The sequence below is a fragment of the Loa loa genome (assembly GCF_000183805.2).
Source record: "Loa loa unplaced genomic scaffold supercont3.182, whole genome shotgun sequence".
Taxonomy (NCBI): Eukaryota; Metazoa; Nematoda; class Chromadorea; order Rhabditida; family Onchocercidae; genus Loa; species Loa loa.
Genome location: NW_018108362.1, coordinates 49,269 through 63,734, shown reverse-complemented (window position 1 = coordinate 63,734; position 14,466 = coordinate 49,269). Strand labels below are relative to the sequence as shown.

The window sequence follows — 14,466 nt, the reverse complement described above, 5'->3', positions numbered from 1 at the left end:
AGAAAGAATCTGCGACAGGGGGATTAGACATTGGACGTATCATATGGTAATGAAAGGACCTGTACTAGGAAGAAAAAAAAAGAATAACGTTAAAATACTGATTTCTATGTCTTTTTCAATTCATCGATTTTTCCACTTGGGAATACCTGCTAGAGTGAGGAAACTTTGAATATAATTATCATATCGCTGTGGATTGGGCAAATAAACATTTCGATGATCTCACTAATTTTAATCATCATTTGTTCCAGTTTAATATGGATAATTTATCTCCTCATGGTTAATAAGTCAATTAGCATTTTAAAATGACTCAAAGGATTGCATTGCAAAAATATTTAATTTTCAATTGATATTTCTAATTGCTAATTCTAATTAGCAATTTTATTATTATTACTATTATTATTATTATTGTTATCATTACTATTATTATTATTGTCATTATTAATTGTTATTATCATTAACATTATTATCAATTATTACCATATATTTATGCATTAATTTATTCCACTGACTCTTCCTTTTTACTGTAAGTACTACCGCTTTCTATTACCCCTATCACCATTATTGTCCTATGAGAAGGATAATTTGATAACAAATAATGGATTGATCTAAAGCTGATGCATTTTCTTCTTCAATCTCTGTTTAACTACTAAAGAGTAAATATAGCAATTGTGCTCACCCAACGATGTACTATTGTGTTTCCAATGATCATTGACCTTAACTTAAGATCAATGATCATTCGAAAGGAATAAAACCTCACAAAAATGTTTTATAAAAAGACTATTTATTATCGACTTGATGATTTGCCTTTTCCTTCTAATGAAAAAAATAACAATACATTAGTAATAAATCTTAATTTTATAGTATAATTAACTTTATCGAACTTTATGATTGATTACATTTAATGGTACATCTTTTAACTTTTATGCATAATTGTAAACGATGAAATTTTGTCAACTTATATGGCAATCTAGCAAGTATCATTTATTTGTCCTTTTCCTGGTTTACAAACTCAATTTATTGAATTAAATTTAAATTGCTAAAAATAAAGTTTGTTGAAAAAAAAGGATGAAGTTTAGGATGATGGTAAGTGAATTTAACTTTCATCTTTTTGTTGCATCATAATTTATACATCTATTAAATAATTTTAGTTTTTAATGATTTCCTCCGTTTCATTTTATCACTTTTGTTTTTCTTTCATTTCCAATTTTTGAAAGTACTCAAAACAAAATGATAGATACTCGCAATTTTGCCAAAATCACTTTTAACTCATTTCGTATTTTACCTTTTATTTGTAAAAAATTTTTAAATTTTCTTGTTTACATGTGTGAAAGTGTTTTATCAAATGCTTTTAATCACTTCAACACATCTTCATCAATTGACAATAAGTTGACACTTTGACACTTTTCTTGTGCTTACATGTATCTGTATGATTTCTAATTTTGGTATATAATATCATATAATTAAGTCTATCATTAAATCACCCATGAAATAAATTGGGAATCATGAAAGCAGATAAATTTTAGTTGCAGTATATTAGATGATAAGTATCTCATTTTCGAAGTGATACTCATATTGTTCATTTGCTTGTTTATAAGTCGTTTAATTTATTCCTAAATTTCAATTTTACATTTTTTCATTGTTTTTTGTGGTGATAAAAGAGAGAAAGGACAGAGAGAGACATGCAATGATAATACATATTAAAATTATTTTTGAAATCAAATAGTTCCAAACCATCATCATCAATTACTTTTTTCATGCTCTTTTTCAAAAATGTTACATTTTAATGAAAAGCTTTTAGAAGAATCACAAGTGTAACGTGGAAACAGCGTGTAAAACGTCATTACGTGATGAAAATATCAGTAAACATCTGTATGCTACTATTGAATGTAGTCACAAAATTATTTCAATCTCAATCAATCAACCAATACTGTAAACAATTCTTATTTATTGATACTTAATGATTTTGAAATTTAAATATGAAATTTTTCATATTTAGAATTTATTAGCTATCGATATCAGGGCCCGTTAATTAAACATGTTTCGGATAAAATAAACAAAAATAATATATATTTATTTTTAATGATTTAATAATTCACATATGCCAATGTACTTTAACTATTATTTACGCAATATTGTTATCTGATTATTCAACTTATCTTTTAATCAGTAGGATTAATTGTTTTATCAAAATTAAGCTGGAAGGGACTTGAAAGTCTTTTACTTTACAAGAATAATTTTATGCTAATGAGAATATTTGTATGATATTTGAATTATTTGGAATTTTAGGGATCAATAGGATGAATTACGGAAATTTAACTATCTTCGACTTGTTAATGAAATCATTTACGAATTTGATAAGGTTAGGATTGAATATTTATTATCAATAGTTACTAATGTATAACCGATTTAATTGGAACTTTGTTTCACCAATTTTTATCAACTAATGTCGACACTATAACTATGAGACAGGCAATTAATTGGTCGAATATACTTCATAATTTTAGGTAATTAAAACTGATACATTGGAAAGTTTAAGGAACATTTCAATAAAAATTTACTGGCTACAATTCATCAGTCTATCTCAAGTGAAATAATTTCAGGTTGTCGTCGTTTATGATAACATAGATTTTGAATCATATCGCAAACGCAATGATAATTTGTAAGGAAATTGTTCGACGACAAGAAATTTATTTATATTTGTAAAAAAAAGTAAGCAATTTTAAATTTTAGCTTTTTTTAGAACCAAAATTTAATAACATTGAGAAAATCAAAACAATTTGCAGCACCTACTTGTGCTGAGTTTGATTGGATAAGCATAAATTGGTTGACATTTACATATGTCACTCAAATAGTTATCAATAAATTTTTATTGCTGGCCACTGAAACAATTCAGGGAATATCTGAAATTGTACTGATAATATATAACTGATCAATGATAATTTTGATACAACAATTAACGAATAACAAAATGCAATCAAATATACATCAAGAAATTGAGATTGGTCACTAAACAAAGAGTCAAAACATTGGGAATTATATCCTTTAATCAATTTAATTGCAAGGAAATTTCAAACAAGCATTCATTCAAAAATAAGCTTAATTATATAAAAACTTCGACATAATTATTATTGCACTCAAAATGTACCAGACATTTTCTTTTTTTTTTTGAATTCTAGGATTTGAATTAATGAAATGTATTGGATATTTCACCAGTCTAGATTAATATTCATTGCAAAATAATGCAAATAATTGTGATTATAATTTTTCCTTAATTATTTATTTCAGAAATTCAACGATGCAGATGGAGAAGAAGTACGCAAACCAGATTTTCCCGTAAATACATATTACTATTTAATTATGCTACTTTTCAGGCGGAATATTTACTACCTTTACAAATACAGGTATAATTTGGAAAAAGCAAGTAATATAATCAACTAACAAACTTCTTGTCGTTGTTTTGAACAATAATTTGACTGTCGGTTAATTGATAGATCACTGACTTGAGGATATGTTACGGGGATGTATTTAGCGAATAGAAGAATATCGTAGTATATTGTGCAATGGTGCACAATAGGTGAAGATGTCGTCGTTTGTGGTTTATACGCGAAGGATAAGCGAAGAGGATGTATCGTCTGCTCGATTGTAAAAACTGAACTTAAATGTCTGTCTTGGGATTTTTTCATTAATTTATTGAAATTTTAAATGACTAAGGCAATTGGTCAAGTTTTACAACAATCGTATCTGATAATGAATGAATGAATTGATGAAGATTGAAGGTGTAGCGGATAAACCAATTGAAATATTCGTTTTTGAATTCAAACATAAAAGAATGTTAATATAAAATCATACAAATTCTTTTCGTTAAAACTATATGCAAGCAATATTTTTAAACATAAAAAACTGCGACATTTACGCCTTGAATACAAACATTAACCAAATTTGCGTATTTTATGCTAGAAAAGAATTATTTTATAATTTCAAATAATGATCATAATTCCAGCAACTTTGTCCACAATATTAATTACATCATAGAAATTAGATACTATCCCATACTTTCAAAAATACATTATCATTTGTAAGCTTTTATGAAATCTTTCAGGAAAGTTGTTTGTTTCAATTTTCAAGCATTTTACATTTCCGGAAAATAATTTCATAACAAACGGAGAAAAGGATATAGTTTACCTCTGTTATTCGTCTAATCATTCCGGCTAAGTAGTATTTTATGAGTGTAATGTAAAGAATCAAATAAGTAAAAAGGTAAATATCTTCCCATGATGCATTTAATTATAAATAGGCAAAAGATTAGCAGAAGCTATCGCTCGGCCAACTTCATTTTCACATAATACCGTATAAGTACCGTAATGATAACACTGAATGACAGGTATCGTTAAACGACATAAATCAGCCGTATCATCGACTTGAACATCATCAAATTTCATTTTTTCGTTGTTAAACAACCAACATACCTTGAACATACATTACTTTCTAATCTTATCAGATGATTCAATTAATAATTTAAGCTAATTACATTAATAATTAGATAACTGATTAATTAATTAAAACCTTATCAAAATATTGCACTATGTAGGTTTCAATTTCTGTAATTGCAAAAAAAGAAAAATGGATTTCCTCGAAGTTATGAAAAACTGACAGAAATGATCATTTAATCAAAGATTTGAGAAAGTTAGGTCAACTGCACATGCATTCATTTACCAGTTAATGATTGATGTTTGCATATTTCTACTAATATCTTATTAATGCATGAATGCATGCAATTGTATCTACTGATTTGAAGTTATTACAGATGCATGTAGTAGAGATTTTTGTAATCATGGAGTTGCAAAACTAATGTATCTATCGATATCATTTCTTTTTCAATTTTAATTGCTATTCCTGAATGATACTTGTTAATGCATGTATGCACTTCATCATCCATTTGCAACATGCATGAATGCATGCAATTATTTCTGTAATCTTGATATTGATCTATTCAATCGTTATGATGATTTAAAAAGTGAAACAAACTCGTGGTCGTGGTGAGCCAAGTAAAATACAATCAAAGCATGCTTGTTGTCCAATATGTGCGCAAATATCACCAAATACTTTGAGAAATTCCGGTGCACAACTCCATGGATTCTTTGCATATTTACTGTGCGGTATTTCATATGCCAATTGATTAACTTGCTATATGCAATTTAATTAATTAGAATGCAAAATAGCTTAATTATCAATAATTTGCTATGACAAAATGATCTTTTTAATTCCGTCTTGTTATCTCAGTTTTTATTTCCAAAATAAAGAAAAAAAAAGATCCGGTTGAACAACCGGAAAAAAAAAGACAAAGACTTAATCTCTTACTTTGGTTAGTGGATTATGTTTTGGGGTAGATCGATAAAAAGCAGTGGAATCATTAACAAACGGAATTCCATAACCTGCGGAAAAATCATTCGGTGAATGAGTGTAACGATCCATTATCTATAATTAATATAAGGTTGGTAATGGATTTTCAATAACAATTTTCCGGAATATTTTTTCGTATAGAAAGAGTATTGCTTCCTATTTGGGTATCTAATTAAGCTGTTAACATGGAATAGCAACAGAAAGGTAGGAAATTTTCCAAATATAGAATATAAATGGTAACATTACATGATAGCTAAATCAGTTAATTAAGCAATTAACTAATTAATTAATTATCTAGGATTGCAATCAAACTGGAAAGGAAAATTGGAAATGATTGCTTTTATAAATGATTGAAATTGTGAAAAAAAAACACCACGGCGAATTCCTTCTGTTATATTGGAATTTTTGTAAATAAAATTGGGTCGTCTTTGTTAACTTCTTAAATCACAAATGTAAATTTATTTTTAATTTCAATCAATAAAGATTATTTATTATCATTATAAGTGATTTATGTGCTCTTGGTAGTTGAAACATTTAGCATACGAGGCGAAAAAAAAAGCTTAATTAGCAAATATCATTTCGATGCTTAATTAGTCCCACTCAATTAATCAGAATTGTTATAAGCATTCCTATGACTAAACATATTGAATGTTTAAATGACGATAAGATTTTTATAAAAGTTAAAATTTAACAAAACGACTTTTTTTTTGAAAAAAGTAAAAATTTGATAGGAAAGAGGCAATTTTCATTGAAGTAATGCAAATAAACCAATTGATTTGAGTAAACTATCCGGTTGGTTGATTAGCTGAATCATCAATGACATAACTGTTAGAGGATGATATTGTTGGAAAGATGAGATGAATGACAATAATGTATGACACATGCAATTCACTTCATTTCACTACTCTTTATTTACTTTTTACCAATCTTTTCTTTTTTTCTTCTCAACTATTTCTCAAACTTATGCACAAACCTCACTTAGCATATGTTGTCATTTGGCGATCAAAAGATAAAATGTTAATTCTCTAGTATAAATCAAATTCTACTCATTAATATAAAGTGTAATTATTCATTACATAATTTATCCCTTATATAAGTAACATCAATGTTAGGAAGCAAAATTAAACATCATAATATATATTTTCACTTAATAGATCATGAAAAACATTATTACGGATGGTTTGTGTGATACAAGTATACCTAAAGATTACTCCATAGTTATATAATTTGGATCAATGAACCATTAATCCATTACACTTCAACAAATGATTCCAGCAATCTTCCTTACGACATACAACAATGTGGAACGTATTATGATAACCGAGACCCACTACAGTAATTTATTACCAATTCATCCATCATCATCCTCTCTCTTTTTATCACAAACGAAAAAAGAAGACTGATATTTCTGGACCACATCAACCTTTGGTAAGCTATCAAATTCCAGAAAATTCTGTTCAGTGTCTTCCTTGATAAAATTAAATTTTGTGCTACTTCTGCTTCATGAAAAATATTTCTTTATGGATACTTTGTTAAAAATACCGATAAAATGAAAAATTAGTGAATAAAGCAGAACAACAGTATACATAATAAAGCATAACATGAACCCTTGAGAAATGAATAGCAACATTCTCGGACTCAGAAATTTCAGCAAACAGAAATTCTTTGGAGAAAAGGATGTAAGTGGACACCATTGCCCACACCCGTAATATGATTATATTCATTCCACCTGGAAAACTTTTACAACATCTAAATGGCGAACATCTTGTTTAGAAATGAGATGGCTTAATAACGGAATTATCAGCTTTTACTATCTTGCCTTTTGGCAAATTTCTTCTTCCCTCTTTTCGTATCATCCTTTTCCAGTAATTTGACATCTGTTTGTTTTCTAGCTCTCTTCGACTTGCCAACTTGTCCACTACTACTTGGAGCATCTGCGGCTGCACTTCGTTTTCTGGAACCAGTTTTCACCATAGATGATTCAGGCTTTTGAATTTCTGAAACAGCTTCATTCCATCCAGAACTGTCACCATCTACAACGTCCTTCGCCCGTTCTTTCTTCTTCGGTAACAATTCGGCACTTTCACTGATTCCGTTAGCAATTCCATCGATAACAGCATCTAATGCATCCTTCACTGCATCCTCCACAATGTGTTTGTCAGGAACTAGAACGCCAAATATGATCAAATACAAGATACCAAGTAAGATATCATGACAAATTTGATTCCCTTTACTTCTTTAAACGGTGTAAAACTATCAGAAACGAAGTTTTAAACTGAAACTCACTGTTTTTGTTCAATTGCTGGACAGTCACTCTGCAAGCAGCGGGAATCTAAAATACATAAGAATGATTTAAATAATAGCAAGGAAAAACAGTCATCATCCTTTCTTATTCTCAGGATGACTCATTCGTTATAATTTTGTCATACTTCATGAGTTGTAAATGTATGATGAAGATAAAACTGTTTATTCTATTGTAAATTTCAAAATTTACCATAAAATCACGTTCGTATATTTTCTGAACAGCATTACAAACTGATTTAATACATTCATCGATACGATGGCTCACCGCATCACTGATTTCCGATGAATCCGGTTCAACAACGCTGGTTTCGTAGATATCTTCCTGTCCTACTTTTTTATCAGTAATGTATCTTCGTGGCTGAAATTCAACTCATATCCAGATTTAGAACTAAAAGTATGCTAAAGAAATGTGAATGTTCCGTTTCAATATTCAGTAGATTCGATTTAATGCAGAAACCAGTGGATTTGGAAAGTGGATTTGAAACTCGAATTCGTGGATGAATCATCTTTCGTTAATTACGGAATATCGAAAAGAACTATCCAATTTTATTTCTATGTTGAGAATAACTGACCCGTTTATACATCCGCTGCTTCAGAAATTCGCCAACACTCAATTCAGCGGCATAATCATCATCAAGCTCGTTTTCTGGAGCCACTGTTTGTTCCGGTGTTAGAAGATTTGTGCGAGGCTGTGGCTGACTTTGAAGTCGTATCTTAAGGCTTTCTAAAGCTAGCTTTTGTTGCTCTGCTAATTTCAAAGTAGCAACTGAACGTAAATACTCCCTTCTCTCCACTGATTCTTTATTCTCTATTGACCTATACAAAAGCATTGGCCAGAAGAGTAACGTTCGCAACTTTGCCTGAAACGTATTATAAGTGCTCACTTGGAAATGCTAAAGTTGTGGAAGAGTGTCATCTATAACTGTCAACTAGCAACTAAATAAGAATAAAAGTGTGCAAAAGAATAACCTTAAGCAAGACATATTCAGAGTCCAAAGTGATCTGTCGTGAAAGTTGCAAAAATATATTATCGTCTCGATCCTGGAATGTTTTACACTTTAATGAAATAATGGTGCATGTATTTTGAGAAATGAATAAAATTCTAAAAAGAAAACGAGGGGAAAACATACCGAAACAAGCGGTTCAAAGAATTCGCCAGCAGATTCTCGGAGCAAATGAATTTGCTTCTGCAATAATAACAGGAATTATTTATTTACAAGATATTTCAGTTATTAGATATTTCAGCTATACAATAGCTTATATTTATGTTTTCCAATAAATTACCCACCTGAATATTTTCGTGTAAGTGTAGTGAGCCAATGCAGGGTGGTATGGCAAAAGAATTAGTGCCACAAGATACAGCTTTATTTATGTCACCGATAAGGACCTAAAAAAAGTTGCATTAAAACGAGAACGATTCAACAACTGAAAAGAGGAAACCTTCTTCTGATCCCTATGTATGCACTACGAGGAATAAAAAAATTAAGCCAACTGTCTCAAGCAACTGACTTATTTTACATAACAAAACTAAAATTAATAATAGACCAACCGAATTTATGTATCGAACAACTTCATCAAGAACCTGACTTCTGGTAAACTTCTTCTGATGCATACAACACTGCGAATTATCATTCCGTTCAATTAAATCACACAACCCATTAATGACGTGATCTTTTGCAGCCTGCAGTTAAAGAGGTCATGTCGAAGTTATTCACCCCCAGAAAACCAAAAATCTATTAGTGTTAAATGATTCCTACGATCATACAACCGAAAGCCGATGTTAATCAGTTGATATTATAGAATATCAGATCAGAATGCATCCTATAAAATCCTTAGAACACGAACAGAAAGCACCTACAATAATTTTGCCAGCTGAGGTCATAAGCTTCGAGCTAATAATCTAATAAGATTGGGAATAGTTTGTTTTTTGTTTTTGAAAGTCTTCTGGAAGCGATATTAACCATCATGGAGACCAGACGACAATAAGCGGATTATCCTTGATGAGATTATAATAACACCGTTACTGCTGACAAAGAAAGAGAAAAATTAAGCAACCTCTGGATCAGTTTCTTCCAAAACTCTGCATCTCGTGTCGAATTCATTTTTTTCATAACGGGTTAAAAGTTCATTAGTGCTTCCGCCAAGGAATCTCTTGTAATACTTTAGCAAGGCACTTTGTGTTGAACTATCCAAGTAACTAAAAAAGTAAACAGTAAGAAAACTGGAAGGGAATATTCCAATTTTTGTAACACTCTATTCCCTCCAACTTTCACAAATTAAATTTCGAAATGCAAAATGCAACCACACAGGCACAGTCAGTTATAGAAATCAATTTCGATTATGCTTATCTATACTGGGAAACTTCAATTTCTTCAATAATCATCTTATTTTCTTGTCTGTATCAAAATTTCGCATTATTCACCAGCTGCAGTGCATGTAATTGTTTCTTATTAGTTTCGTTTGGTTATTGTTAATAACTCCTACTTAGTATTGAATTGCAATTTATCGCTCAGCAATTTCCAAATCGACTGATTATCCTTCACATCATTATCCAGATGTTTTTCACGAACTTCATTAAGAAACTGCATTACCGTTATTCTTTGTTCAGGTGCCATCGCAGATAACGCCTCCATTTCATCGACACTTAATGCTCGCTGAAACAGACTTACTTCAGAGTTTTTTAATTTATATACACCAAATGAAGTTTAGAAAATCAAAAGGTATTTTATCAATTCCTTTCCCAAAGATGTATATAAACTAAAAAACTCTACTCTTCGAGATAGTCCTCAGCCTCGGAATAAACAGTCAAAGACAGTTCTTATTAAACATCTATACATAAACAGAAAGCTATACAGTTATTCTAGAACTTCTAGAACTTTGATAGAGCATATTTCAGTGTTTAAATTCAGCGACGCATTATTTGAGGTCTGACCAACAATTATGGTTAAGCTAGATCATTAATATCTTTTTCATCAAAGTGTTAAGAAAAAAACTACCATATCAAATGAGTTCATTACTTGTTCCGCCAAACTTCCTTTACCATCAGCTGCTAATAACTTCCGGAATGTTGCTTCGACCTTAATAATGCAAATGTTGCAAAGTCTCAGTATGTTTAGATATAACTCAAACCAATGAAGTCATCCATTAATATATACATATATAAATCTTTCCAACAGAAGTTTGGTGCTAAGCATGGAAACACTGATTACTTCTTGTCGGCGATGTTTGCCTTTCCAGCTAAAACGTCTGAATGGATATGAGCGGCACTCCGAAGCCAGCTAAAATAAAGCTAATACATGACTATTAAAAAAAATGAAAAGCAGGATACAAAAATTAAAGCGAAATCATAAAAAGATAAACCTTGACTTTTGCTGAAAGAAGTGATCGGAAGCGTGATTTGCAATGCGAAGCAGAACGACCTGGGAGCATTGTTGAAATTCTCGACCATTCACCTGAAAAACAAATCTGGCAACCCTTCTCTTCTATAACCTGAGCCGCAAAAAAAAAAAAAAAACCGGGAAGACAAACTTTATTTCTAAAAATACTCTACCAACCTTTACCGAAAATTCTTATTCCCTCAAGTAATTTTTCATCCTCATCCACTGACCACGGCTCCGCCTTAATACTTTTATCCAACACATTTACCCATCTGAAATACGAAGAGTAGTTGCCAGACATTCAGTAAACCTTCAAGATTTCCATCAAAGAAAAGTGGCAAACCTATCACGGCACTGCGAATCGCTTCTTCCCGGAACACATGATGCTACTTTTATCCAGTCTTTTGTTCCAAACCGACTTACGGAACATGTTAAAAGCTGAAATTAATGAAGTTAAAACATCAAATTTCGAAATCTTAAATTAAATTTCAAGATGTCTTTAGTGTATACAAAATTTCGAATTTTTGAACTACGAAAAAGTACAGTACACTAACGAAAAACAAAAGTTTCATATAATAACAGCTACGAAAGATACTGGAAATGTATCCATCTGCTTACCACATCCTCATTTGCATCCCATCGACCAAATTTGATATCAGTATCAAGCGCTCGCCTATATCGAATTGTACATTGCTGCCGTGATCTTTCTTCCATGTAATGAGCAACTGAAATAATAGATACATTAAAATCAAAATATAAATCCGAGATTCTTCATTCGAAAATTCGTCATTTAGACCAAAGATTCGAAATTTGGATGCTTACTTTTCTCCCAATTCATTTTACCATTCACCTGCATGCAGTGCGCCAAAGTCATCAATTGGGCATCCTCCTCCTTCGTCCATGACCTGAAGTATCGATCAAGCGTAAGGAGGAATTGATTCAAGTTAAATAACACTCGGAATGATTTGATCGGACTTATCATAAGATTTGAGAAGTTCGACCTCTTCTGCGTTTGACGGGCATTTCCAACGTAACGCTTTGTATATAAAATTTAATAAAATTCGAAAACAATGCATAAGAAGTAATTTCTGCTTAGAAATATTTAAGTATAACTGGTTTAAATACGAGGTTGAAGAATTACTGGCTCATTGAAAACCAATTTGATTTAATCGTTATTGCCTCGACTTATTGGTGCTGTCCAGTTCTTATTCACAGCAAGATTGCCGATATGCTATTATGCTGAAGACTTAAATGGCTACACACAAAATTCCTAAACGAATCCCAGACTAACTGTTAAAACGTTTCGTTTAATTTAGCTCGGATTCTTGTATTGGAAGTATTCCAGTATCAAAAGTAATCAAATCATGAAACAAACCGTCCAACATTGTCTATATCCAATTCACTCCTGAATTTTACGAAACACTGAAAAGCCGTACGATTCGTGCCTAATCGTTCCGCAATTACATTCCAATTATTCCACCTTCCTGCACATTCTTTTAAACGTTGCATTTCGTGAGAGGACCAGGGTTCCTTTGACCATCGTGGATATTGTTCATTGATCCATTTCAATCGTAGCTGTCTTGGCGTTCGATTTCCGAGGAACTGCAATAAATAATTACTACTAGTGCCTGCTCTAAATCCACATATAAAGAATTTACAGATTAAAAACGTGAGATCTCAACTACTAGGTCTACAACCAACATCGTGAGTCTACTTCATCCGTTTCATATATGCAATTGTTCCATCACTAAAAAAAAAATACTGTGCTGAATGAATAAACATAGCATCTTGTACTTCTCTTCTTATGTCGAATTGAATAAATTAAATGTCTTACATCAACTTTAGCAATCTTCGCCCAGTCCACTTCAGAATAGTCACTCAGTAACACTTCGTTTTCTGGCAGATTTCTGCAAATAATAAATCAATTTAATTATCATTGAAGAACTAAGCTACACTCTCTGCCATTCATTACTTAATTTATGTAATTGACATTACTTTAACAACATTCAAATTTTACTAGATCATATAAAACTTACTTGTGGTATGCAATCAAACGTTCCATCTCAGCAATAGTACTATTCCAATCAGCTATCTGTTCCGCTGATGTTTCTTGACCAGCTGCGCGAATCTTTTCGGTAAACATTTCTTTCCTTCAACAGAAAACATTAGGACGGTTGTCATAATTAATATTCGTATCATCAGAGTGATGAAAATATCTATTTAGTCCATCTGTTACTCTGACCAGCATTTCCATGAGATGCTTTTGAATCAACAAACTGATGAATGTGTGGAAAAGTGGTTTCAATTTTGGTTACACTTTTTCTTATGCATTCATGGAAAAAAAGGAAAAAAACGAAAACAATCAGGTAATAAATGGTCATTTCAATGATTAATCATGAAAAAAGACCTCTGAATGAAAGGTTGAATGCGGATTTCGATTAAAGACTTCCACACTGCGTTTGCCAATAACTGACATTCCTTCGCTGACCCTGTAATTCAGTGACAATATCTGCATGAGAAGCCTCGCACTGCTTCACGCTACTAAAATGTTCTTTGTCCAGTAATTAAATGAACAGCAATGTTTACTCTTTCGACAACTTTAATCAAATGCTTACATTTCTTCTCTTCTTTTACCAAAGGGTCGTATTCTCGACGAAAAACCTTTAGCTCATATTCGCCATTTTTTGGTGGTTCCTTCAAATTTGAATATTTCAAATCTTAGTTTAAAATCTCGAATCGCCCAAGTAATAACTGTCAATTTTTAAGAGCATGCTGTGGACTTATTATACTGAACATTTAATAGCACTTTTTTTTTTCAGTTATAAAACAAAGCAAAAGTCACGTCGTATATCCGCTTTTATCTCGATGGAGACAGCTCATTTTTTAGTTATTAAATGTCCTAGCGACAAATTGAAGTAATTCATTTATTACTTAATAAACACCCTAGCAAAGATCTATATATTTCAGAATAACATTGAACAAAGCTTTGTTATTCGTTTACCATTTCATGAGAATCGCGAAAATATGGGAATAAAAACCGTGAAACTGGCACTTTCTTTATATTAATTCGTAATCCACGTTCTGCTGTTTGCCGCAACTTAGCTTTTGACAATTTCTGCAAAAATATTTCTAGGAGTATGAAAAGAATTCATGAAGAGGAAAATCTTACAAAAAATACGAGAAAATTTACTTGTGCTTCACGATTCTTAGATATAGCTAATGTAACACGCCGGATCAAATTCTGTAAAGTTTCATTAAATGCTTCATTGACTGCTAGCAGAGTATTCAACTCATCCATAGTGACTGGTAGATCATTTCCACTATTAACACTCTAAAACTTTTATTATATCCATACCGATGCGATTATTTACTCACAAGTTATACT

At 31.3% G+C, this 14,466-nt stretch overlaps 3 protein-coding genes across 3 annotated transcripts in view; 1 reads left to right on the top strand and 2 right to left on the bottom strand.

Annotated features, from left to right (window-relative positions):
- Positions 1–1,065: 1,065 nt before the first annotated feature.
- LOAG_07609 (hypothetical protein) lies at positions 1,066–3,407 on the top strand (the record flags this gene model as incomplete). Its single annotated transcript, XM_003143142.1, has 6 exons — positions 1,066–1,083; positions 1,799–1,859; positions 1,997–2,037; positions 2,741–2,851; positions 3,286–3,333; positions 3,372–3,407. The coding sequence occupies 6 exons, from the start codon at positions 1,066–1,068 to the stop codon at positions 3,405–3,407; spliced, it is 315 nt and encodes a 104-aa protein (XP_003143190.1).
- Positions 3,408–4,280: 873 nt separating this feature from the next.
- LOAG_07608 (one IG domain family member) lies at positions 4,281–5,472 on the bottom strand (the record flags this gene model as incomplete). The annotated part of the gene is made up of 3 exons (XM_003143141.1): positions 4,281–4,466; positions 5,026–5,184; positions 5,359–5,472. 3 exons carry the CDS (start codon positions 5,470–5,472, stop codon positions 4,281–4,283), a joined length of 459 nt encoding a protein of 152 aa, XP_003143189.1.
- A 1,496-nt stretch (positions 5,473–6,968) lies between these two features.
- The window catches only part of LOAG_07607 (hypothetical protein), an 8,553-nt gene continuing 1,055 nt past the window's right edge, over positions 6,969–14,466 (bottom strand). Inside the window, exons 3-26 of the mRNA XM_020447490.1 lie at positions 14,272–14,412; positions 14,083–14,196; positions 13,697–13,775; positions 13,489–13,570; positions 13,118–13,231; positions 12,916–12,988; positions 12,457–12,683; positions 11,904–11,986; positions 11,700–11,806; positions 11,425–11,519; positions 11,259–11,353; positions 11,065–11,156; positions 10,914–10,982; positions 10,701–10,781; positions 10,189–10,358; positions 9,760–9,901; positions 9,254–9,385; positions 8,993–9,091; positions 8,835–8,891; positions 8,674–8,745; positions 8,277–8,564; positions 7,895–8,062; positions 7,687–7,732; positions 6,969–7,565 (exon numbers count right to left, since the gene is read on the bottom strand). Of these exons, the coding sequence (XP_020302287.1) occupies positions 7,201–7,565; positions 7,687–7,732; positions 7,895–8,062; positions 8,277–8,564; positions 8,674–8,745; positions 8,835–8,891; positions 8,993–9,091; positions 9,254–9,385; positions 9,760–9,901; positions 10,189–10,358; positions 10,701–10,781; positions 10,914–10,982; positions 11,065–11,156; positions 11,259–11,353; positions 11,425–11,519; positions 11,700–11,806; positions 11,904–11,986; positions 12,457–12,683; positions 12,916–12,988; positions 13,118–13,231; positions 13,489–13,570; positions 13,697–13,775; positions 14,083–14,196; positions 14,272–14,412 (2,991 nt within the window). The 3' untranslated portion in view covers positions 6,969–7,200. The remainder of the gene's footprint in view (positions 7,566–7,686; positions 7,733–7,894; positions 8,063–8,276; positions 8,565–8,673; positions 8,746–8,834; positions 8,892–8,992; positions 9,092–9,253; positions 9,386–9,759; positions 9,902–10,188; positions 10,359–10,700; positions 10,782–10,913; positions 10,983–11,064; positions 11,157–11,258; positions 11,354–11,424; positions 11,520–11,699; positions 11,807–11,903; positions 11,987–12,456; positions 12,684–12,915; positions 12,989–13,117; positions 13,232–13,488; positions 13,571–13,696; positions 13,776–14,082; positions 14,197–14,271; positions 14,413–14,466) is intronic.